This window comes from Bubalus kerabau, chromosome 1 (assembly GCF_029407905.1).
Source record: "Bubalus kerabau isolate K-KA32 ecotype Philippines breed swamp buffalo chromosome 1, PCC_UOA_SB_1v2, whole genome shotgun sequence".
Classification (NCBI taxonomy): domain Eukaryota; kingdom Metazoa; phylum Chordata; class Mammalia; order Artiodactyla; family Bovidae; genus Bubalus; species Bubalus kerabau.
In genome coordinates this window covers 7,489,112-7,511,314 of record NC_073624.1, presented here as the reverse complement: position 1 = coordinate 7,511,314, position 22,203 = coordinate 7,489,112, and the positions used below count along the sequence as shown (strand labels likewise).

The window sequence follows — 22,203 nt, the reverse complement described above, 5'->3', positions numbered from 1 at the left end:
TGTGGGCAAGGCCCATTTTGCAGGAGAATGGTGGGATCTGTTGTATCCCTTAGTTGGCTTTTCTGATGGGGTTGGGAATGTTGCATGAAGGCCACAATTCATTCTCTGGCCAAGTCCCCCAGTCTACCCTCCCCCCAGGCCCTTAATTGCTCTGCCCTAACCTCTCCAATGGATCATCTAAAAAGCAAGAGAGTTCCAGAAAAACATCTATTTTTGCTTCTTTATTGACTATGCCAAAGCCTTTGACTGTGTGGATCACAATAAACTGTGGAAAATTCTGAAAGAGATGGGAATACCAGACCATCTGACCTGCCTCTTGAGAAACCTATATGCAGGTCAGGAAGCAACAGTTAGAACTGGACATGGAACAACAGACTGGTTCCAAATAAGAAAAGGAGTACATCAAGGCTGTATATTGTCACCCTGCTTATTTAACTTACATGCAGAGTACATCATGAGAAACGCTGGGCTGGAGGAAGCACAAGCTGGAATCAAGATTGCCGGGAGAAATATCAATAACCTCAGATATGCAGATGACACCACCCTTATTGCAGAAAGTGAAAAGGAACTAAAAAGCCTCTTGATGAAAGTGAAAGAGGAGAGTGAAAAAGTTGGCTTAAAGCTCAACATTCAGAACACTAAGATCATGGCATCTGGTCCCATCACTTCATGGGAAATAGATGGGGAAACAGTGGAAACAGTGTCAGACTTTATTTTTGGGGGCTCCAAAATCACTGCAGATGGTGATTGCAGCCATGAAATTAAAAGACACTTACTCCTTGGAAGGAAAGTTATGACCAACCTAGACAGCATATTGAAAAGCAGAAACACTACTTTGTCAACAAAGGTCCGTCTAATCAAGGCTATGGTTTTTCCTGTGGTCATGTATGGATGTGAGAGTTGGACTATAAAGAAAGCTGAGCGCCAAAGAATTGATGCTTTTAAACTGTGGTGTTGGAGAAGACTCTTGAGAGTCCCTTGAACAGTAAGGAGATTCAACCAGTCCATCCTAAAGATCAGTCCTGGGTGTTCATTGGAAGGACTCGTGGTAAAGCTGAAACTCCAATACTTTAGCCACCTCATGCAAAGAACTGACTCATTGGAAAAGACCTTGATGCTGGGAAAGATTGAGGGCAGGAGGAGAAGGGGACGACAGAGGATGAGATGGTTGGATGGCATCACCGACTCAATGGACATGGGTTTGGGTGGACTCAGGGAGTTGGTGATGGAGAGGGAGGCTTGGCAAGCCGCGGTTCATGGGGTATCCAAGAGTCCGACAGGACTGAACTGAACCTCTCCTTTCCATCCTGCTCCATCAAACCAAAGAAGGGGTAGGTAGTTCCAACCTGCCACCCTCCTGCTGTCTGCTTTTTCCCTTCCCCAAAAGCAACCACAGGACAGACCGTTCCCAAATCTTAGAAAGCTCAGAATTCTCCTAGGGAACCGTGCTTCAAATGCAGAATCCCAGGCGTCATTCCCGGGAGGCCCACGCAAAGGGACCTGGAGTGGAACCCCGGAACCCGCATTGCAAGAAGCCTTCCAGTGGCCCCAAGGATCCTACTTTTGGAACTTCCTGGCATGCCATGACCACCAGGGAGGGAGAGCCAGTGCCGTGCAGGAGGGACCTGGGGCTGGGGATGACCTCGGATGGTAGTTGCCAGGCTTAGGCGCAGGGCTTCCTCTGTCTACGTGCCAAAGGTGGGCCCAGAAGCCCGCATTTGCTGCACCAGCTGCGTGTGCAGGCCTCAGCGCCGGGCTTGCAGCCGCCCTCCCTCCGTGCTGGGGAGACAGACGCGGTTATAAATAACAGCGAGGCCGGGTGGATGAAGTAAGTGCGAGCAGGGAGGCAGGAACCGCCGCCGGCGAGCGGGGGAGGCAGAGGCGCTCCAGAGGGCCAGGAGATCCCTCGGGTCCCGGGTGACCTTAGGGACGGGGTGGGGGGGGGGGTGCGGGGTGCGGGGGAACCTCCGGGCCTCGAGGCGGAGCCGAGGCGCTGCCGAGCTTCCAAGCCAGGCCCAAGCGGGAAGAGTGACCAGGCCGGGTCAGGCTCTGGAGAGGAGGCTGCGCGGCGCCAAGGCCGGGCACTGGGGAGCCAGTGAGGGGCTCTGAGTACAGGGCTCCCCCACGCCCCGGGGAGCGGCCTTGGCCCCTCCGCACGCCCAGCCCCGGCCTTGGCGACTTCGCCGATTCTGCTTTAGGCCTTGGTCTCCCCAGTGTCAGGCCCCCCTGGTACCCTAGCTCTCAGGGGCCGAGGACGGGGTTGCGGGAGGTGGAGGGGTGGAGGGGCGCGGAGGGGGCTGCCCTGGTGTCGAGAAGACAGAACAGCCGGGCTCTTCCCGGGAACTGCTCTTCCCCCAGCGGCTCCCCTCCCCTTCCCCGCCTGCACTGACGTTCGCCCCGCCCCGCCCCGCCCCGCCGCGCCGCGCCCTGGCGCTTGCCCCACCCTGCACTGGCGCTCGCCCCGCCCCGCGCCGCAGGTTACGTAACCCCGCCCCCGCCCCGCGCCCTCCCTCTCGCACTCTGCTGGGGTTGGGGATCTAGCAAAGGATTGGTCTGGGCCCTGTCTCTCCGCGTTAGTTTTCCTCTCCCAGCACTTTCCCCTTCTACTTAGCGCCAGAGGGGAAACTGAGGCAGGTGTCCAGCAGAGCACAGCCAGCGGGGCGGTGCACGGGGGGATGCTCTCGCCCGGATCTTGGGGCCCCCGGGGGAGCCTAGATTGCGGTGAGAGCCCCAGCTCCGGGTGGGGCCCGCGACTTCCTCCTCTGAACAAAAGTTCCCTCCCTGGCCTTGACCCTGGGGGCTCTGGAGGTCCCCTGCTGAGGAATCTTAACGCACTGCGCACTGCGCGTGGGCCACCAGTATCTTGAATTCTAAAGTCAGGCAGTGAGGCCCAGTGGTGACTGATCCCTCCACCCACCCTCTGAGTGACCTTGGGTAAATTGCCTCTGAGTCTCAGTGTCCCCACCTAGGAAATGGGGCTGCTCACGGATCCTCCTTCTCATGTCCTAGGGAAGAACCCTGCATGTCAGCACCTGCTGGGTACTTAACAAGGTAACTATGAACTGTCCGTCTCCTCCACTCACCCCTCCCAGGACCTGACACAGTGCAGGGCCTGGGCCTGGCGCTGGGCTGGTAGGCGGTGCCCCCGCCCGGCCAGTCAGCTCCCAGTGGACCTTGGCTTTTGCCCAGGCAGCACGTGGTTCCGGTCTGCCCTGTGGCCTGGCTGGCAGCTGCGGGTGGGTGGGGGCTGATCCTGCAGGGGCCACTGGTGATGCACAGCAGACCCTGCCCAATTGCCCTCCCACAAGACCCCTGGGAGCACCCGGGGGTTCCCTGCAGTGCCACCCTTGTTTGCACTCTCTGAAATAGCCCACCCAACATGTTTTGAGCACCTTCTACAAGCAGGCTTTGGGATGAGAGAGATATCTGCCCAGACCTTTGTGGTGCTTAGACACAATGGGAGCCTCAGTCTCTTTCATCTGCAACATGGGGATAATCACACTTCCCTTCCCTCTTGCTTAGCCTCTGCCAGGATGAGATGAAATGCCTCGAGCCCTGCTCCCCTTTATCGGGCCTGGAGTGTGAGCCCAGGGCTGTATGTTCATTTTACCTTCAAACAGCACCTTGAGATGAGAGCTGGTGCCCTTTTACAGTTGACTGCAAGAGGTGGAGTAACTCCTCCAGGCAGGTGATCAAAAGTCCTGGTCTGCCCAGGCACAAAGGCACTTTCAGTGGGAAAACCAGGAGTCACTAGGCCACATGCATCTCACAGGTGACAGTGTCTGAGTGCAAAGTCTGGCAGTCCGGCTCCAGAGGCCGCATGCAACAGCACCAGACCGTCTTTTCCTCCATCCATATTTGCTGAATGAGCAAAAACATCTCTCCCCTGACCTGCCCCCAAACCTTGCTGAGCACCTTGGCTCACAGTCTAGTCTGCTCTCCACCAAGAGAGACCTAAGGGAAGCAAATGTGGTCTCTGAGTTCTGCTGCTGAGTGTCTAGTGCCCCCTCCCTCATTCTGCTCTGCAGAGGGAACCCCCAGGGTCCACCCATCAGGCTCCTCCCTGTTGGGGGAGGCTGGGTTCCCTTGGGGGGGGCCACTGCTCCTTGATATCAGTTGTCCCTTTGTTCTATATCTCAGTTTCCTCACCTGTAAAAGGAGGGTGATAAAGCCTGCTTTCCCGGCGCCCAGGAGGCCCTCAATATATTGATGTAAATGTTGTTATAATGTGGTGACTATAGCAAACTGTTCCATCAATGGTTCCCTCTGTGAGGGTGACTATCCTAAATGCTGTCCGTGCACACCTGCATGTGTGTGTGTGTGCACACGTGTGTACCCACTCAGCCGTGTCTGACTCGTTGTGACCCCATTGACCATAGCCCATCAGACTCCTCTGTCCATGGGATTTTTTCAAGCAAGAATACTGGAGTGGGTTGCCATCCCCCCCACCCACCAGGGGATATTCCCCACCCAGGGATCGAACCCTTGTCTCCTGCGTCTCCAGCATTACCCAATTATAGCAAACTATTCCATCAAGGGCTTCCTCTGTGAGGGTAACTATCCTAAATGCTTTCAAGTACTAAAGCCCAAGGAAGTTGATGCCATTTTCCAAGTGGAGTTCTGTGTCCCAGGGAGGTTGTGAACTGCCTCAGGCCACAGCAGTGAGGGACAGGACCTTGGTTTTCAGGGTTCTATATTCTTGGCGAACTTACCTCGAGTGACAGCGGCTGCAGGTGACATGGAACCACTAAGGCCCAGGGTAGGGAGCGATTGCTGAGGTCCCCACAGGGCGCCAGGCCCCCTACCTGCCTCCTGGATAAGCTGGTCCGTTCCTTGCCCAAGGTGGCAGGACAGGTTGTAAGAACCAGCCTTTGCTCGGGCCAGGCTGCTCCCCCCAACATTGGGCTGGCTGCCAGAACCCTCTGCCAGCCACTGTTCCCTGTCCACCAGCCAAGCTGTGGAGCAGTCCAGGACATTGTGTCCAGAGAGAGGGCCAAGTGGGCCCCTCGCCCCTGGCCGATGACCTCCCGCTCCACCCCTCTGGGCCTCAGGCCAGCCTTCCCTGTCCCCGGGCCTGGCACGCCTCAGCCCCTCCTGGCTCTCTGTGAGCCCTGCTGAGGAGGGGTGCCTGCTGCTCCAAACCATGCCCTCTCCCCAGAAAATGACCCCAGTCCAGAGAGACAGGCTCCCTGGTATCCTTTCCCACAAAGCCAGCTGGATTCCTGAGAAGCATGTTTTCCTGCCCCTGGCAGTTCTGCTCTGCCTGTCCCTGTCCCCAAATCCAGCCAGGCCCAGGTGAGAGGCCCCCTTGGGCAGAGAACCAAGATGGGACAGGCCACGACCTTGTCTCCCCGCCCCTCGCGGCCCAGGGCTAAGAAAGCTGAGCTGCAGAGACAGGTGGGGGTTTGGGCAAAGCCCCACAGTGGCTGAGAGTTAAGAGTTCACGGAGAGTGGGGCAGGCAGGGGGCTGCCTTGGGGAGTGGGGGCACAGAGAGGGGAGGAACACAGAGGCTCCCTCCCCACCGCCCGCTGCTGCCCCCTCTGCCAAGTTCTCCCATGTGGTTTTGTTTCCCTGAGGGTATTTTTCTCATCTGTTTATCAGGTTTACTATTTATCTTGCCCAGTGGAACATTAGCCCAGTGCGGGCAGGGACTATGACTTGTCTCACAGCTTTATCGAGGAATAATTGATAGACAGTGATGATGGTTTCATAGCATATAATATGTCAAAACAGGAGATTTTCAGTCACCCCCCAAAATTCCTATGTTCCCCTCTTTAATCCCTCCCTCCTGCCCCTTCCCCTCCTCCTCCTGTCCCCAAACAACTACTCACCTGCTTTCTTTTGCCGCCTGATTAGTTTACATTTTCTAGAATTTTCCATAAGCAGATTCAAACAGTATTTTTTTTTTTTTTTTGCTCTTTCACTCAGCATTAATATTTTGAGCTTCATTCATGTATCAGTACTTTTTTTTTTTTTTTTAATTCCTGTGTAGTTTTCCATAGTGTGGATTACCAGGGTTTGTTCAGCCATTCACCTCCTGAAGGTCATTTGGGTTGCTTACAGTTTAGGGCAAACACATAAAGCTGCTATGAACATTTGTATACAAGTCTTTGTATGGACATTTATTTCCTTTTCTTCTTGGTGAATAGAATGGAATGGGGGGTGGATCAGCTTGTAGATAAATGCTTAACTTTTATTTTTTATTTATTATTATTTTTTTAATGCTTAACTTTTAAAGAAGCTTCTAAATTATTTTCCAAAGTGGTTGTGCCATTTTCCATTTCCACCAGCAGTGAATAATTGTTACTAATTCCTCGAACCTATGTCTCCTGGCATTGGCAGGCGGATTCTTAACCACAAGGCAGTCGGAAACTGCCCTGATAACTGACTTGTAACATTGTATTAGTTTCAGGCTGCAACATAATGATTTGATACTTGTATATACTCTGACATAGTATAGTTGACTTTTGAAAGTTCCTCATGGATTCTCTATGAAAACTCTTACAAAGACTGTTTTGCAAATGTCTTCTTCCAGTCTGGCTTGTCTTTTTATTCTCTTAATAGTATCTAAGGGAAGTTTTTTATTTTGATAAAGTCCAACTTATCAGTCTTTTATGGATCATTCTTTTGGAGTCCTAAGAAATCTCTGTATAACTTAAGATCACAAAGATTTTCTCTTCTCTTTCCTAAAAATTTTTATTGCACGGGGTCTTTGTTGTGGCACGCAGGCTTTCTCTAGTTGCGACGCAAGGGCTTCTCGTGGCAGTGAGCAGGCTTCTCTTGTTCGGGCCACGGGCTTTAGGGCCAGTGGGCTCAGTACTTGTGGTGCATGGGCTTAGTTGTCCTGCAGCATATGGATCTTAGTTCCCTGACCAGGGATGGAACCTGAGTCCCCTGCATAGGAAGGCGGATTCTCAACCACTGAACAGCCAAAAGAGTTTCTCTTCTGTTTTCGTTTGCTGCTGCTGCTGCTGCTAAGTCACTTCAGTTGTGTCCTACTCTGTGTGACCCCATAGACGGCAGCCCACCAGGCTCCCCCGTCCTTGAGATTCTCCAGGCAAGAACATTGGAGTGGGTTGCCATTTCCTCCTCCAACGCATGAAAGTGAAAAGTGAAAGTGAAGTCATTCAGTCGTGTCTGACCCTCAGCGATCCCATGGACTGCAGCCTTCCAGGTTCCTCCGCCCATGGGATTTTCCAGGCAGGAGTACTGGAGTGGGGTGCCATTGCCTTCTCCGTCTGTTTTCATTTAGATGTCTTATAATTTTAGTTTTACTTTTCCACCCTCTGGATATCTCTGTCACTTCATGAAGGAGGTCATCTGCACTTACTGTGCCCACAGCTTTACTCCCTCGAATCTCTGCTTTCGAGTCTTGTTCCTTTTCCTGCCTCTCTACCCGCTGCAGTGCTGAGTCTAGTTGCCATTGTACTTGGCATGTGTGCTGGGCTGTAGCTACTCCCCCATGACCCTCTATCGACCCTCTGAAAAGCCTTTAGGCTGGATAGGAGCCTCCTCTGGGACACTTAGGCTTCCCTGGTGGCTCAGACAGTAAAGTGTCTGCCTGTAATGTGGGAGACATGGGTTTGATTCCTGGGTTGGGAAGTTCCCCTGGAGAAGGAAATGGCAACCCACTCCAGTACTCTTACCTGGAGAATTCCATGGATGGAGGAGTCTGGTGGGCTACAGTCCATGGGATCGCAAAGAGTCGGACACTTTTACCTTCACTGGGGCACGTATGGCTCCCTGAGCATCATTCTGCCCTGGAGCTGAGCCTGCAATGGAAGCGCGGAGTCTTAATCACTGGACCACCAGGGAAGTGCCTTCATTCCACCAGCAGTCCCCCTGTCCTCCAGCAGGCCCATGCCCAGAGCCCGGGTCAGGACCTACCACTGAGAAGGGGCTCTGGGAAGGTTTGTTGATTGAAGCTGTGAGAGAACTCTTTCTCTCTGCTCCCAGCCTGAGCAGCTGGGGCAACCTGGGGATGAGTGACAGCACTCGCATTGGAGATTAGATCCCAGCTCGCCTTCTGGGCTGGGGGGCCCGTGATGTTGCCCTGAGAACCTCTTTAGCCTCATCCTGTGCTGCTTGCCCGTCTCTTGTTGTTTAGTCACTAAGTTGTGTCTGACTCTTTTGCGACCCCATGGACTCTGTCCATGGGATTTTCCAGGCAAGAATACCAGAGTAGGTTGCCATTTCCTTCTCCAGTCCCTTGTTTATGGCTGGTCTTTTCATTCCCTGGGCACACCATGCTTGTTCCTGCCTCACCCCTGGATGTGTGCTGTTCTCTCTGCTAACACTGTTGTAATTCAGGTCGCAGGTTGAAAGCTCCCTCCTTGGGATGGTTTGCCTTCCCCCGACCACCCAATCTCAAGGGGTTACTTGGTCACTGGCTGCCATCCCCAGTTTTGATTGTCTTAGTGGAGCATCCTCACCATCTGATATATCCATCACTTGTTTTTTTGTGGTTCATAGAAAATAGCTTCATGAAGACACCTGGGGGACTTCCCCGGTGGTCCAGTGGTTACAACTCCATGTTCCCAATGCAGAAAGTATGAGTCCCATCCCTGGTTGGGGAACTACCCGCATGCTGCATGCCTGGACCCGTGTCCAGCACTAATGGGGGCTCCGTATAGCATAGAATGTTAATCCTTGAATGTTGGGTGATTTCCTACTGCAGGTGAGGGCAGAGCCGGCCTCAGAAGCCAGATGTCCAGGTGGCTGGGCCAGGCGTCTTCTCCTCCCTGGACTCACCCAGCCCTGCCACAGCCCAGTAGGATTCTGAGCGAGTCCTCATGCCTGCGGGGCTCTCAGCCCATCGCTCTTTGCTCCCCTCTCTGGGGAAGGTGCCACAGCCCATGGTCCAGGGCCCTCACCAGGGCTCGGGACCCAGTGGGGCAGGAAGAGGTGCTGGCCCAGGGTCCAGCCCCAGTGGCCTAGCTGGACAGGGGCCGAGACTCACTGCCTCTTGTACAAATGGGACAGAAGTCAAGGGGAGAGACAGATATCTGAGGTTACACAGAGTCGGCAGCTAAGAGGAGCCATTTCTTTTGCTGGCAGTTGAAATTCCCCAAATTAAAACCCAGCAAATCAGCAGGTTCCTGTCGCCCGGGCGGGTCCCAGCCTGCCCTTAGGCCCTGCCCACTCAGAACTTGGCCAGAGTGGCCAGATCCAGGGAAGGGAGGGCAGAGGACAGGCGTGTGGCCCTCCACCCTGTGACTCACTGGGGGGCGGTGGCAGTGAGGGGCCCAGACAGCGGCATCCCCTTGGCCTCGGGACTGGCACTGATTCAGGCAGGCGGTGGCAAATGGAGCCGGGTTCTCCCGCCGCCATGACTCACCCCTCCCCGCCCACCTGCTCTCCAGGGAGAAACTCCCAGGCGGTTTCAGGGCTCACATCGGGAGTGACCGGCATCCTTCCCAGGACACTGCCTTGCTGGGCGACAGCAGCTTCCCACCCCTGCGGAGGGCAGGCAGGGGGCCAGCCTAGCATCTGCCCTGGGAATGGAGTCTCTTTTTTCTGCCCCAGCCTGGTCTTGCTGTCGGCACGGTTGGGTTTCTGCCTGTGTGCTGAATCAAGGAAGCCTCCTGGACTCGTTGGCTGGTGGTGTTTGAGGATGGATGATTATGGCCTTGATGATGAAATGATACTTGTCATTTACTCTGGGCCAGCCACCATGCTCAGCATTTCCCACTCACTATTGTAGTTAATTTTCACAAGTAGGTGTAATTATTATCCCCGTTTTAGAGGTGAGGGAACTGAGGCACCAGAGTAGGTGGAGTGGTTGCTTGAGGTCACCCAGCTCGGGAGTGGCAGGGTTGGGACTGGAGCAGAGTCCAGACGCCTCCCTGCTGGGTGCCCTCTTGACACATTCCCTGGGGAGGGGCCATGGCCTTGCCCTGCCCCTTCCTGGCTCTTTTTCACCTCCTGATCCCTGGGCTCCCAGGCCCCCTGTGCATACCTATCCTGTCACTGCTGTCCCTCTGCGCCCGGGGCAGTGGGTGCTCACGGAGCGTTTGTGAATAAATGAGCCCTTTCCCCAAGGAATTCTGGGTCTACCCGAACGTTCTTTCTCCCCTGACCCCCAGGTCTCCCACTGCCCCACTTCAGAGCCAGCCGTTGATGCTTAAATGGACGCACGGACATATGAACCAATCATTCTGTGCCTGAGCTGTGGAGAATTTGGAGGTGTGTTCGAATCTGGAGTCTCTGGTCTACTCTTTAGTCGCAGCACGTGGGCTTCTCCTTGCCGCGGCTTCTCGTGTGGAGCACGCGTTCTAGGCTCCTGAGCTTCAGCAGTTGCAGCCCCCGGGCTCGGTAGTTGCAGTTCCCGGGCTCTGAAGCACAGGCTCGGTAGTTGTGGCGCATGGGCTTAGTTGCTCCGTGGCACGTGGGATCTTCCCGGATCAGGGATCAAACTGGTGTCTCCTGCACTGGCAAGTGGATTCTTTACCACTGAGCCACCAGGAGCCCTGGCGTTTGTTCTTTCAGCTGGAGGGGCTGGCTGGGGAGGTGATCTTGGCACCTGAACTGGGCCTCCAGGTGCCTCCCCCAGGCCTGCCAGCTCCCTGGCACGTGCACAGGAAGTGGGACTGAGTAGCTGGGGCCCAGCTCTAGCAGGGTCTGTGCTAGGTGTTTTATTTATATTAACATAAATAGGGGTGAACATGTGAGGGGCCCTGGGGCCCACAGGCAGTGAGCTGCCTGAGCCCAGGGACACAGAGACAGGCTGGGCTGCTCCCTGCCAGGCCGGGAAAAGGGAGACCTCTGCCAGGCCTGGCACCCTGGACTGGGGCCTCGCTCAACAGGCTCTGTTGGGGGAAGCGGCCCATGGAGGGGCTAGACATCAAGGGCTCCTGGGACCTTGTGCAGATGTGGGGTGCCTGGCTTGAGAGCTTCTAGGTCCAGTTCACACACTTGGGTGGGCAGGGATTGGTGGTGTCCTATTTGGGGGGGGCAGTTAGGGGCCTGAGGAAACCCCCATCCTGCTGATGCCCCAGAAGAGCCGCTTGTCCCCTGCCCCAGCCTGGATGGAGGGGGCAAGATCAGACCTCCCGTGCCCACCCTGTGTCACTCTTCCGTGACAGTTACTATAGTTTTATAAAAAGGCCACACAGGGGCAAAAAAACCCGACTTCCCCATTTATCAGTTTTAATTTAGCAGGTAGTCTAACATGGGGGCCATTTCTCAGTTGTACCGTGGAGATACCCGTTATCATCAGGTTGTTGTGAGGGTAAAACAAGATTCAACAAACACAGCCGCCCTCTTCATCCTGTGGGCCTTGCGGGGCTGGTGTGCAGCTCCACTGGGGAGGAGGTGCCAGGTCCCACAGTAGAGGAGATGGCGGAGGGTAGAGGAGATGGCTGAGTTCCTAAGAAAATCAGCAGATGGCAAGGCAGGGGGCCGGCTGCTCCCCAGGCCCAAGCTCAGGTAGGCCGTTTCACCCCTGAAGCACCTCGGGAAGCACCAGGTTTTCGGGATGGAACCTGACCTAGGCAGGTTCTTCTCATCCTTGCCCACTCCTGAGGTCTAGCAGCCTGAGGTGGAGAGCAGGCTGGAGGCTGAGCCCTCCCTGGGCTGCTGCTCTCCAAGCAGGTGTGTCCTGTTCTCACCACTATCAGCAGAGGAAGCGGGGCAGTTCCCTACCTCACAGAACCGGTTTCCAACGTGGAAAAGGCCCCATGGGCGTAGGCACCCCAAAGTGTCCTGTGCTGATGGGCTAGGTGATAAAAAGGGGCCCGCAACACTGTGACCCTCCAGGGCTCACGAGAGGATGGCCAATCATTTCTCGAAGCTGACAGGCGTTCACTCCCAACTCTCCCTCTCCCAAAAGGGGCCCCGGAAACAAAACAAGCAGGGAGCCAGCAGGTTATTATATATCATGCTTTTAATACAAACTTAAAAAAATCTGGAACAATATAAACTGTACAGATTTGATCAATCTTTTTTTGTTTTTAAACTAAATCTCTAAACACACCAATGTTCCATTCCAAAATATTGCACAACATTCTGAATACAAAATGCTTGATTGTATTCGTCCTTCACTAAAGAAAACAAGTTCATTACCCTGCTCCCCCAAGCTCCTCTGCATGTTGCCTCAATGCCCCCCTTCCCATCCCTAGGGGTCACACTAGAGAATCTACAGCTCACTGCATTGAGAAAAAGACATCATTCTGGACTAAAAAGTTTACATTCTTTACAAGACAATCCACCTTTTGATTTGTTCCTGGGAAAGAGGGGTAGACAGAGAGAGGATGGGGAAAGGGGAGAAATAGATTTTATTCTCCTCTTTTTTTATTTTAAAGTTTGTTTTTCCTGAAAAAATATCTTTCTCTCCTCTTTTTAAGAAAAAATCTTGAAAAGAAAAAAATTACGTTTTTTTTACGTTAGAAATATACATATATTATATATACCTCTTACATTTTACAAATGTAGCAAATTATTCAATACAAACGGACACCAAAAAATGTAAAAAATAAAAAAAAAAAGTCTTCCTACGAAACCAGGTAAATTAGTGCAGATTTCGGTTTTGTTTTCTTAAAAAAAATAAAATTGAAGCAAAAATGCCTAGATTTGAGACAGACACACTGAAGTGGGCCCAAGAGCCCAGCCCAGGAGTCATGCTCCTGAACACACATTTTTTTTTTTCTTATTTCAAAAGACACTAAGGGGTTGGTCTCCCCCTCCCTGTACGTGGTGAGAATGAGCCGACCGGGTGTGGCAGGTGCCTGTGTGCGTGGGCGTGGGGGAAGGGCTGGGAGGGGGCGTAAGGCAGCGTCCAACCTTTCCCAGAGAACAGCCTGGGCCTGTCACCTGTGCAGGAGCTGAGGGCTAGGGAGAGGGTGGCCCAGATCGGGCTGGCCCCTGAGAAGGCTAGGGGGACAGATGGTGCTGGGCTGAGGAGCCAGGGCGTTGCCCTGCTCAGGGAGGTAGAGCTGGTGCCCACTGCAGGGAGAGGAGGCTGGCAGTGTCTGTCTGGGCGGGACCCACTGCCGCAGCAGTTGCCCACTTGGGGTCACTGGGACGTGCCAAGGGCTTTGGGACTTTCTGGGGATGGGGCCCCTGGTGCCCACACCCACTTGCCAAAGCGTCATGGTGTGGAAAGCTAGCCCGTTGGGGTAGGGTCGAAAAAAACAACTTCTCTCCAGCAGAGGTGGGGGTGGGGTCGGGGCCACGCGCCTGTCCAGCCCATCACGTCCTCAGAGCATCAGGGCCCAGGGGGACTGGGTCGGGCAGTGAGGGGAGGGCAGGAGGTACCAAGAGGTTCCCCAGCAGGCAGAGGAAGAAATGTACTAAAACAAAGACAGCCCAAAGATCAAAGTCTCAATTCAAGGCTTAGGACTGCCCACCGCAGGTGCTGACCCCAAACTCCCATCCCCTCGTCCCCAGGTACTCAGGGTAGCAGTTCCCACCCTGGGCTGAGGTCACACAATAGGAGGGTCCGAGTCCAGGGACTTCTCCTCTTAGGTATCAGAGGCTGGATGTCTCCTTAGCCCCTCACTGCTAACCTTTTTTTTTTTTGGTCAAAAACAAACGAAAGTGCAGATCCCTCCGCAGCTGGGAAACCAGTGGTTTCTGCACTGCTTTCCCCTGGGGGTGTCAGGCTCAGCCAGACTCACCCTCCATGTGAACCACAGAAGGACCGACAGCCCCTCCTCAGCCCTTTCCCCAACCTCACACATAAATAAGCACTTGCTGCAACCCAGAGTCATATCCAGAGACCAAGTTTCACATGGCTTGGAATCCCATACAACAGGACAGCACACCACGCACGCACACCACCGACACTCACCCCACCTCCCTGCCCACCAGCGCAGGCCCAGGAAAGGGGGGGCTATAGGAGAGGCCGCCTGTGCCAATGGCTGGGGTTCCGGGGCCTCGGTGACTGTCTGGGCCAGGTGGGAATGGTGGCATGGGGCCACAGGGCAGACATGAAAGGGACACCAGACAGACTGCTAACCTCCCTGGAGTCACAGACATCAGCTCAAGCGGGGAGGGTGTCAGGTGGCCAGCTGGCAGCTCCCTAAGGCCCAGGCCAGAGAGGGGGCAGGGGCGGTTGCTGGAGTCAGACCTATTTGGGTGGTAGGGCCCGAGAAGGCCTGCTGAGGTTGGATGGCTTTGAGTCAGAGGATAGCTGAGTGATGGAGGCAGTGACACGGGGCAGTCTCTCCCTGTTCTGAGGAGGGCCGGGCCCCAGCTGCAGTTCTTCCTTCCCTGTGAGCTTGGACACACTAGCTTTAAACCAGGCGTGTGAAGGAGGGAGGGAGGGAGGGAGCAGGGAGCAGCAATTCACATCTGGACCATTCTTAGCACAGGAAGCCACTAATTAAAGATGTTATATAGAAAACTACATGTAAAAAAGAAAAAAAAAAAAAGAAATATAAAACCCAAACCAACCAAATAAATCTAGAGGCAGGCAGGAAAACAGCAGGGGGGGCCGAGTTAAACCCGATTCGCTGCTTCGGAAGCCCCCTCCTACTCCATGCCTGGGCTGGATCTTGTTTCTAGAAGTTAGAGTGAGAAGACTGGAAATCTTGTTGCGTTCTCTTGCCTTTCCTCTCTTCTCGGCCTTTCCTCCCCTCTCTCTTTCCTGTGGTCTGGGGCGCTCCTGGCCACGCGGCAGTAGGCGGTCAGTTGGCCAGCACGACGGGCTGGAACGGCTGGCTGGGATACTGCATGGTGTTCAGGTTGTAGCTGAGGCCTTCCACGAAGGGTGTCTTCTCCAGAAAGAGGCTGTTGGCACCACCACCAAACACCTGGGCCACGTCGAAGCTGCTGCTGTTGCAGGTGCCAGCGCCGCTGCCCCCAAAGGAGGCCGGGGAGCCACTGCCCGGGCCATCGGCCCCGTCAAAGAAGAGGCTGGGCGAGCCGCCGCCATTGTACACGAACTCCTTGGCGTTGGGTGAGAGCTGGGACTGAGGGGCTGGGTTGGCGGTGATGAAGTTCAGTGAATGCAGGGACAGAGAGAGGCTCTTCTGCTTCAGCAGGTTGTTGGTGGGCGAGCGGGCCAGGCGAGGCTGCTGCTGTGGGGGCTGCGGGCCGCCTGCACCCCCGCTGGCCACCCCACCCCCACCTGCGGCCCCACCCCCCTTCTTCATCTTGGTGGAGCCAAACTTGGTGGCCGCAAAGGAGGCGGTGGTAAAAGTGATGGGCTGGGCCGAGCGGGGGATGAAGGTGGGGCTGGGTGACTGGCCAAAGGACGGGGATGGGGAGTTGGACAGGGAGCTGTCCTGGCTGCCGATGGGCACGAAGACCTGGGCATCAGGGTTGAAGCTGCTCTTGATCTCCTTGTCCAGCTCAGGGGCAACACAGCCCTCGCTGTCATCCACGTACAGCACTTTCACAGCCCCCTTCTCACCAATCTGGTAGGACACCTCGAAAGGGTCGATCCAGACGCTCAGCTCCTCGGGCACGTTGGCCCGCACGTCCTCCACCGCCAGGCCACTCCGCTTGGCGGCCAGCTCCACCACGGGGTCCACTATCTCCCCAATGTGGACACAGCGGAAGCCAGAGCCCTTCAGTGGCTTGTCGGGGTACCAGTGGCCTTCATATTTCTTTTTCAAGAGTCGCTCGAGCTCCTCGCCAAACAGGTCTGCCCGGCGCCGGGGCAGCTTGTTGTACAGGTAGGAGATGATGAAGTTCAGGGCTACTTTGATCTCCAGCTGCATGGTCGTCTCCTAGGCAGAGAATCAGCGCAGGTGCGTGCACAAGTCGAGGGGAGAGGTAGGAAACGTACGGCGGGCAGCCCTGGGCTCCAGACGACTCTGAGAAATGAAAAAGAAAGGCTTCGTAAGTAGACACGCAGAAAGCCGGGGGGTGGGGTGGGGGGGGCAGATGACACCGAAAAGACAGAGAAGCACCAGCCCTGGAACACGGAGGCCCAGGGTCCCGTTTCTGCTCCAGTAGTGGTAGGCTCGCGTGTGAGGCTGTGGGTAGGCCACTTTCTTCTCAGCCTTCCTTTTATCAGTGACATGATATTTCAGGAGGCACTTGATAAATATTTTAAGTAATTCTAAAGAAATAGGGGTGCTGTGGTTTCCACTATTTTGAGAATTCAGGTCACTGTGAGTGAAATAAAAAAAAAAAAAAAAACTGAGCTCCTAAATCAGAAGGAGAGGGGACGGTTCTTACTAACTGGTTCCTGCGATGTCTCAAGGAAGTCATACTCCCAAACTGTCACAGGTCCCGACAGGAGTTTAGACTCTTCGTTTCTCCCCCTTAAATGAAAAGTGATACGGGCCCCTGAACAGGAAGTAGCACCACCAGCATTTCATGGGAGGCTGATATCCAGTCACATCCCATTTGCTATCCTGGGCTCCCTGGGTGTGTATGTGCTCTGGTTCACTCGGCGTTTGCAGAACTGTTTTTTTTTTTTTTTTTGCAGAACATGTAACCAAGGTGTGCATTTCCATCCAGATAAACCTCCAAGATCAGAGACTGGAGCACAATTCCCCCCAAAAAAGCCAAGGCCTATCACAGTCAGACACACAGACCAACAAGGGAATTGCTGACTAGGGGCTGCCGCAGAGAAGCAGAGGAAAGGAGAGGAGAGCGAGCCTTTTAGGTGAACAGAGCCTCAGGAGCAGTACTGGTGTGGCCTCAGGGAAATCTCTGCAGTTTCTGGCTGTGATGGGGGCGCAGGGAGAAGAAATTTTCCATCACCCTCCAGCCTCCAGCTGGGGACCCATCATCACTCAGCCTCCCAGGGACTGTCTGACCACCTGTCCTTGGCACTGGACCAGATTTATCAAGTGTTTGGAGATCCCTGGAGAGGAGGCAGCCCAACATAAACACTCAGCTTGTTATTTTGGGATTCTCTCACAGCCAGATCCACAGAGGTCAGAAAGGTTTATTCCTGAGGTCTGGGCCAGCCTCATTTCTCAGGAAGACGATCTGTGAGGTCCTAAGAGCAGTGATCCTAATTGGCTCGCTTTCTCCACAAGGGCAGATCCAGGCTCCTACCGTGGGAGACCTGAACTGAAAAGGGACATCTTTGAGGCCGACAGAGTCAGAACATGTCCCCCGCCAAACCCCTGGGTGCAACTGTGCTGCTGAGCTCAGCCCAGAAACAAGACTCATTCACGACCCAGGACAGGCATCTTCTGTCCCTGGAGCTGGATTTTTGACTAAAATCCCTTTGGGGTCCAGCACAGAGTATCCAGGTGCTCACTCTAGGCTTGAGGATCTCAAGCTTTCTGAACACTTGCCCCAGCTCACTACACTGCATTTGTAGGGTCTGGGCCTATGGTTCCCTGGGGGCACTTTAAGGAATGAACTCTCAGGCAAAGCTCTCCGAGGTGAGTATCAGGGAAAACGCACTGGGTCGATATGGAGTATCTGATGACACTGGCCAAGTTCAGTGCTACCCTCATCTCAGGTCTGAGAGATCACGGGCAGCAGTAAAATCAATGCTACGAGCGTGGCCTCTCCAGAGCCCTCCACAGGGAGGCTCAGGACTCAGGAGACCCTTGTCTTCCCCTCTTCTGGCCTCTAATATAGACTTAATCTCCATATGTCTTCAATGTCTATTCATAGTCACCAAAGATTAGTTCCAGGGTCCTTCTAGGTTTAAAGGAAAGAATGGTAAAGATAAGCAGCCTTCTGTTTATGAGGACTGATTTCACCACCAGATGCAAGCTAGCCACCAGGACTATGCCCCCCGCTCCCCCAAGAATGGAGGTCTGTAAGGGCCACAGTGGCCCACTAGGAGTGTCCAACACATAGGAAACTAAAGAGTTGTGAAGAAAGTTGGCACTGATTCCCAAGAACAGGCCTGGATTTCAAAGTATTTTTGAAAAGGAGACCTTGAACATGACATATGACACTTCTCCCAAGGCACCATATGGCCTCTTGGTATGCCACACGGTCCAAAAGGGCTCCTATACCCATCTATGCCTTCTCAAACTCTGCTGCCTAACTGCCTTCCAAGTCACCTCCTCTGAACAGTTCAGCCTCAAAATGGGAGCGTTTTAAATGCAGGCCAAAGTCATTGGGAAATAAGCCTCCCACCTCAAAATACAATAGAATCACTGTCATCAGCCCTGCCTAGCTAGCCATTTTCTGCAGCATAAGCAACTAACGCTGCACACCAATTTATACCTCTGTGATGCTGCTGCACAAATAAGGAAGTATGTAATGCCACCTTCACTTCTTTAATTGGAGAACAGGCCAGGCCAGATGGCTGTGGGATGGAACCTTAGAAAAATGCCGGACAACCAGAATGAGCTTTTCTGCTTTATCAGCTCAGGCTCTAATTTTGACTTCAAGAAGCTTATGGAACAGAGGATTAAAGCACTACTGCTCTCTTTAGCTAAAGATAGGAGTGACCGCTCAGATCAGTTTGTTCATTTTTTTAAGGCTATTGTACAAATTCTAACACTTACATACTAAATATTCATACATTCATACAATGTGGTAGAATTAGAAAGCTTAAAAATAAGGACCTTTCTTTCAGTAAAAGGAACAAATAGATTTAAGTTAAACCACAGGAGAGGACTCAAAGACTTTCTACAACTCTGACTCAGGTGCAAAAGGCCAGAAAAGTGACAAAAAGAAAAAAAAGACTAAGTGCTTAACAATAGCAAAACTGACCTTTTGTCATTAAAAAAAGTTGAAATATGAGATTAAAATTGTTTGCTTTTATTTTTTTAATATTTATTTTTATTTATTTGGCAGCATCAGGTCTTAGTCCTGTCATGTGGGATTTAGTTCCCTGGCCAGGGATCAAACCCATGCCTCCTGTATTGGGAGTGCAGAGTCCTAGCCACTAGACCACCAGGGAATTCCCTGTCAGATTTTATTTAGAATTTTATCCTCTTTCACTTGCTTGACTTCCAGCAATAAACTTAATCCTGGATTTATGTTTTAAGAGTAAGTGCTCAAGAGAATGTCAAAACGCGGGCGAAGAAAGAAGCTGAAAGGTGGCTGCAAGTCAACGATATGATAATGGAGACGCCAGAGAAGTGACAAAAACGTGGACAGTTTTCAGAAGAAAAAGTTTTATGTTTTAAAGGTGAAAAAGAGGTATGGTGAGAGAACCCACTGGGCCCCTAAACTCTGAGTACGTGTAAATTCAGACACCACAAGCCTTAACATCCAAATCGTCCTACTGGATTCAAGTGAGTGTGGAAGGAGGACTCGGCGATCAAAATTTTGACAAGGCCAGTCGATGTCATTAACCGGGTGCTGGGCAGTGGGGGCCTGGCTCTCGCGGGACAGGGGGTGGCCCCACCCCACTGGTCCGGAAGGCGGTGGCCCAGACGGGCGGGTGTGGTTGAAAGGCTTCCAGGACTTGCGGCAACCGACCGCAATACCCCGCCCATTGTCTCACACCTTGTCCCTCAAACATGGACCGTGCAAGCCCAAGCCGGCTTGCAAGGATCCTTCCAACTAAGAGGGCTCGTCCTATACAGTCCAGGTTTCTCTGAATCCAGGAAGACCTGACTGCGCCCCAACGTAAGAAGGGCAGGCTCTTCACTCTGGGAATTGTAGTCTTCAGAAACCTCATGCTCAGGTTGGAGCAAATGACCTACTTTCTCTGCACACTACATTTCCCTGCGTACTTTGCGAAGACTCAGCCAGGGAACTACGCATGCCCGACGGAGGGTGAGAGAATCCAGGAAAAGTTTCCGCTGCACATGCGCGCTGTGGCGGGCTGGCGCCCACCCCCTCCTTCCCCGCCCACGGCCTAATACATTTTATATAAATTCTATCTTAAAGCCTACTCTTCGTATTGTATCACCCCACCATATCCAAGTCTCGACTTCTCAAGAAACTAAACTTTTCCTCCTTCTGTCTCTTCACTGCCTCGCATGACTGCTGAATTAAGGATCAGCTTCTAATGAGTTTTCCTTGTTTTTTTTTCTGGGTGAAGGTGGTAGGCTGGGATAGATAGGGTCACATTCCTCCCCCGCCTCAAACCCCTGCCACTTTAATCTGTATTCTTTGGGCTGGGTTGTTTCCTTTTGGAGTTGCTATAGGGCCGGTGGGTTCGAAGAGAAAAGAGCCTTTTTCCCTTAATGCTCAGCGGGTTCCACTGCAACACCCTCACAGCCAGGAACGGACAGGCAGGAATTCAACCAGTTCTCCCGTCCTCTCGGCCAAAGAAATACCCAGTTTTGAGCTGCGGGGAGGCGCTGGGCCGACAATCAAAAGGCCCGACGCCAGCAGGGCCCAAGCCTCACTCCTCTACTAATCCAAGTCCGAGTAACCGGAGCCGGCTAGGTAATGGGAAAGAGTTCCCGGGCAGGGAAGGAAAAACGGTACATCTGACACCTGAACAACATCTTTTAATACTTAAAATTGTTGGTGAGTCTCCTCCCACTGAAAGACCTGCGCTCTGGACCAGACTTACCAGATCCTAGGCAAAGCTCCCTAATCCTTCCTCCCACACAAGCTTCTTTCCCCCCTCCGCTTAAGAGGGGGATGGGGGCAGGCACCCAAGAAAGCAACAGGGGTGTTTTTCTGCTGTTAAATCAAAGATGAGGGACCCTTCCCCAGGGTAGGGTGGGTAGGAAGGAGGGGAAAAAAAGGTTAAGATACTGAGCAGACATCCGGGAACCCCCTCGGCTAGCCGCTAAGTTGTCGCCTGATGTGTGGCGTTCTGGCTCTTCTAGGGGGTGAGAAAGGGCTGCCAGCTGTCGCTCGTCTCTCTGCTCCCTCCTCCCCCTCCGTTTCTGGTCAAGGGCACAGTCCATCCTCTGGACAGGAAGGAGCTTAGGAGTAGGGCTCTTCCTCTGAGGCACCTCACCAGGGTCAACCAGTATCCACTGATACAGCTGGAAAGGTACTTTTTTTCCGCCTAGTTTTCCCTTCAAACACTGACGAGAATAAAGAGCTCAAGCCAAAATGGTGAATTCTGGCTTGGAGACCAGAGGACCATCATCACTGACCGGTCCAAAAGGGGGTGTGTGGGGGGGTGTCCATTCTCCATCCCTCAGGCTCCACAGGGCTCAAAATAAACCCTGTTAATTATTACCACCACCCCCCTCTTCCCCGGACACGGGCAAAGGAGGTGCAAAGCAAGAAGGCCTGGATCCTCTTCCTTCCTCTTGATTTATTTAATGGTGTTGAGAGTTATGTTTTAGGTGGGGGGTGGGGGTGGACAAGGAAAATCTAGCGACTCTCTAGGATATTAAGAACGGAGAGAGGAAACGCACCCCACCCAGGAGGTGGTCACACTTGAAACTGGGAGAGAGAGACTGTGGGATATCCCAGGATCAGAGAGAACGCGAGGGAAAGAGGAGCACGGGCAAAACATGGGCTCCAGTGGGGAGGTGGAAAGGCGGGGGGGGGGGGGGGGAATGCTGGCCAGGTGTAAGGGGGTGCGACAGCAACGTGGAGCGTCCAACAGACCGAAGAGCCGGAGTGGAGCGGGGGTGGGGGAAAGCGTCTCCTGCCTGTTTGGGTCCTTGGGGGGGCCACCCCACCCCCCTCAGCCCGCACGGCCCCACTCACTCACTCGGGTCTCCGCCGCGGCGGGGCTGCGTGCCGGCCGCGGGGCTGCTTCTCCCTCCACGGTGTCTCCTGCGAGCCGAGCGGAGGTCGTTCTCCTTTTCCTGGGCACCGCCGGGACCGGGGCCGATGTGTCCTTTGCTTCGTGGAGGGTTGGGGGGAACGAGTGAGAGGGGCTTATGGGCTATGACTCTCAGTAATTCTTTCCGCTTTTTTGGAGGTCGGGCTCAGCAGCAGGGCGGCGCGCGGGGGGGCGGGTGGTGGTGGTGGTGGTGGACGCAGGGCTGGCGGGCCAGCCTGCGGCGGCGACGGCACAGGGATGGGAGGACCAGGAGGGTGGCTCGCGTCGCGGAGCGGAGGACGGTCCGGGCTGTGGCCGGAGGACGGTCTTGCCCTTCTGGCCGCGCGTCGCCCGAGCCGCTCGCTTCTCGCCGCAGGACGACGACTCGCACCTTCCCGCGCCCCGGCCCGAAGTGAGCAAAGTCAATGAAAAGTTTCACCCTTAGCAACCCTGCGCACGGATCCGGCTTCCCCACCCCTGCGTGATGCGTCCCTCCGCCCTGCAGGGGCGGGGTCCGGCGCCGGGCCGGGACTACTTCCCGGCCGGCTGGCGGCTTTAACCCCTCCGGGCTCGCGGCCAGGCACTCGGCGTGGAACCCGGCGGTGGCCGGGCCCTCGCCCTTGTCCTACCCTCTGGTGGCAGGCCGGCCGGCCCGCCTCATCACTCAGCCCCCTCCTCGCTCAGATGTCAG

General features: G+C 54.1%; 1 protein-coding gene across 1 annotated transcript; it reads right to left on the bottom strand.

The window, feature by feature from the left end:
• Positions 1-11,867: 11,867 nt before the first annotated feature.
• TOB2 (transducer of ERBB2, 2) lies at positions 11,868-21,935 on the bottom strand. The gene is made up of 2 exons (XM_055566314.1): positions 21,459-21,935; positions 11,868-15,762 (listed from the first exon to the last, which is right to left on the bottom strand). The coding sequence occupies exon 2, from the start codon at positions 15,664-15,666 to the stop codon at positions 14,629-14,631; it is 1,038 nt and encodes a 345-aa protein (XP_055422289.1). The 5' UTR covers positions 15,667-15,762; positions 21,459-21,935; the 3' UTR covers positions 11,868-14,628.
• Between the last annotated feature and the right edge of the window lie 268 nt (positions 21,936-22,203).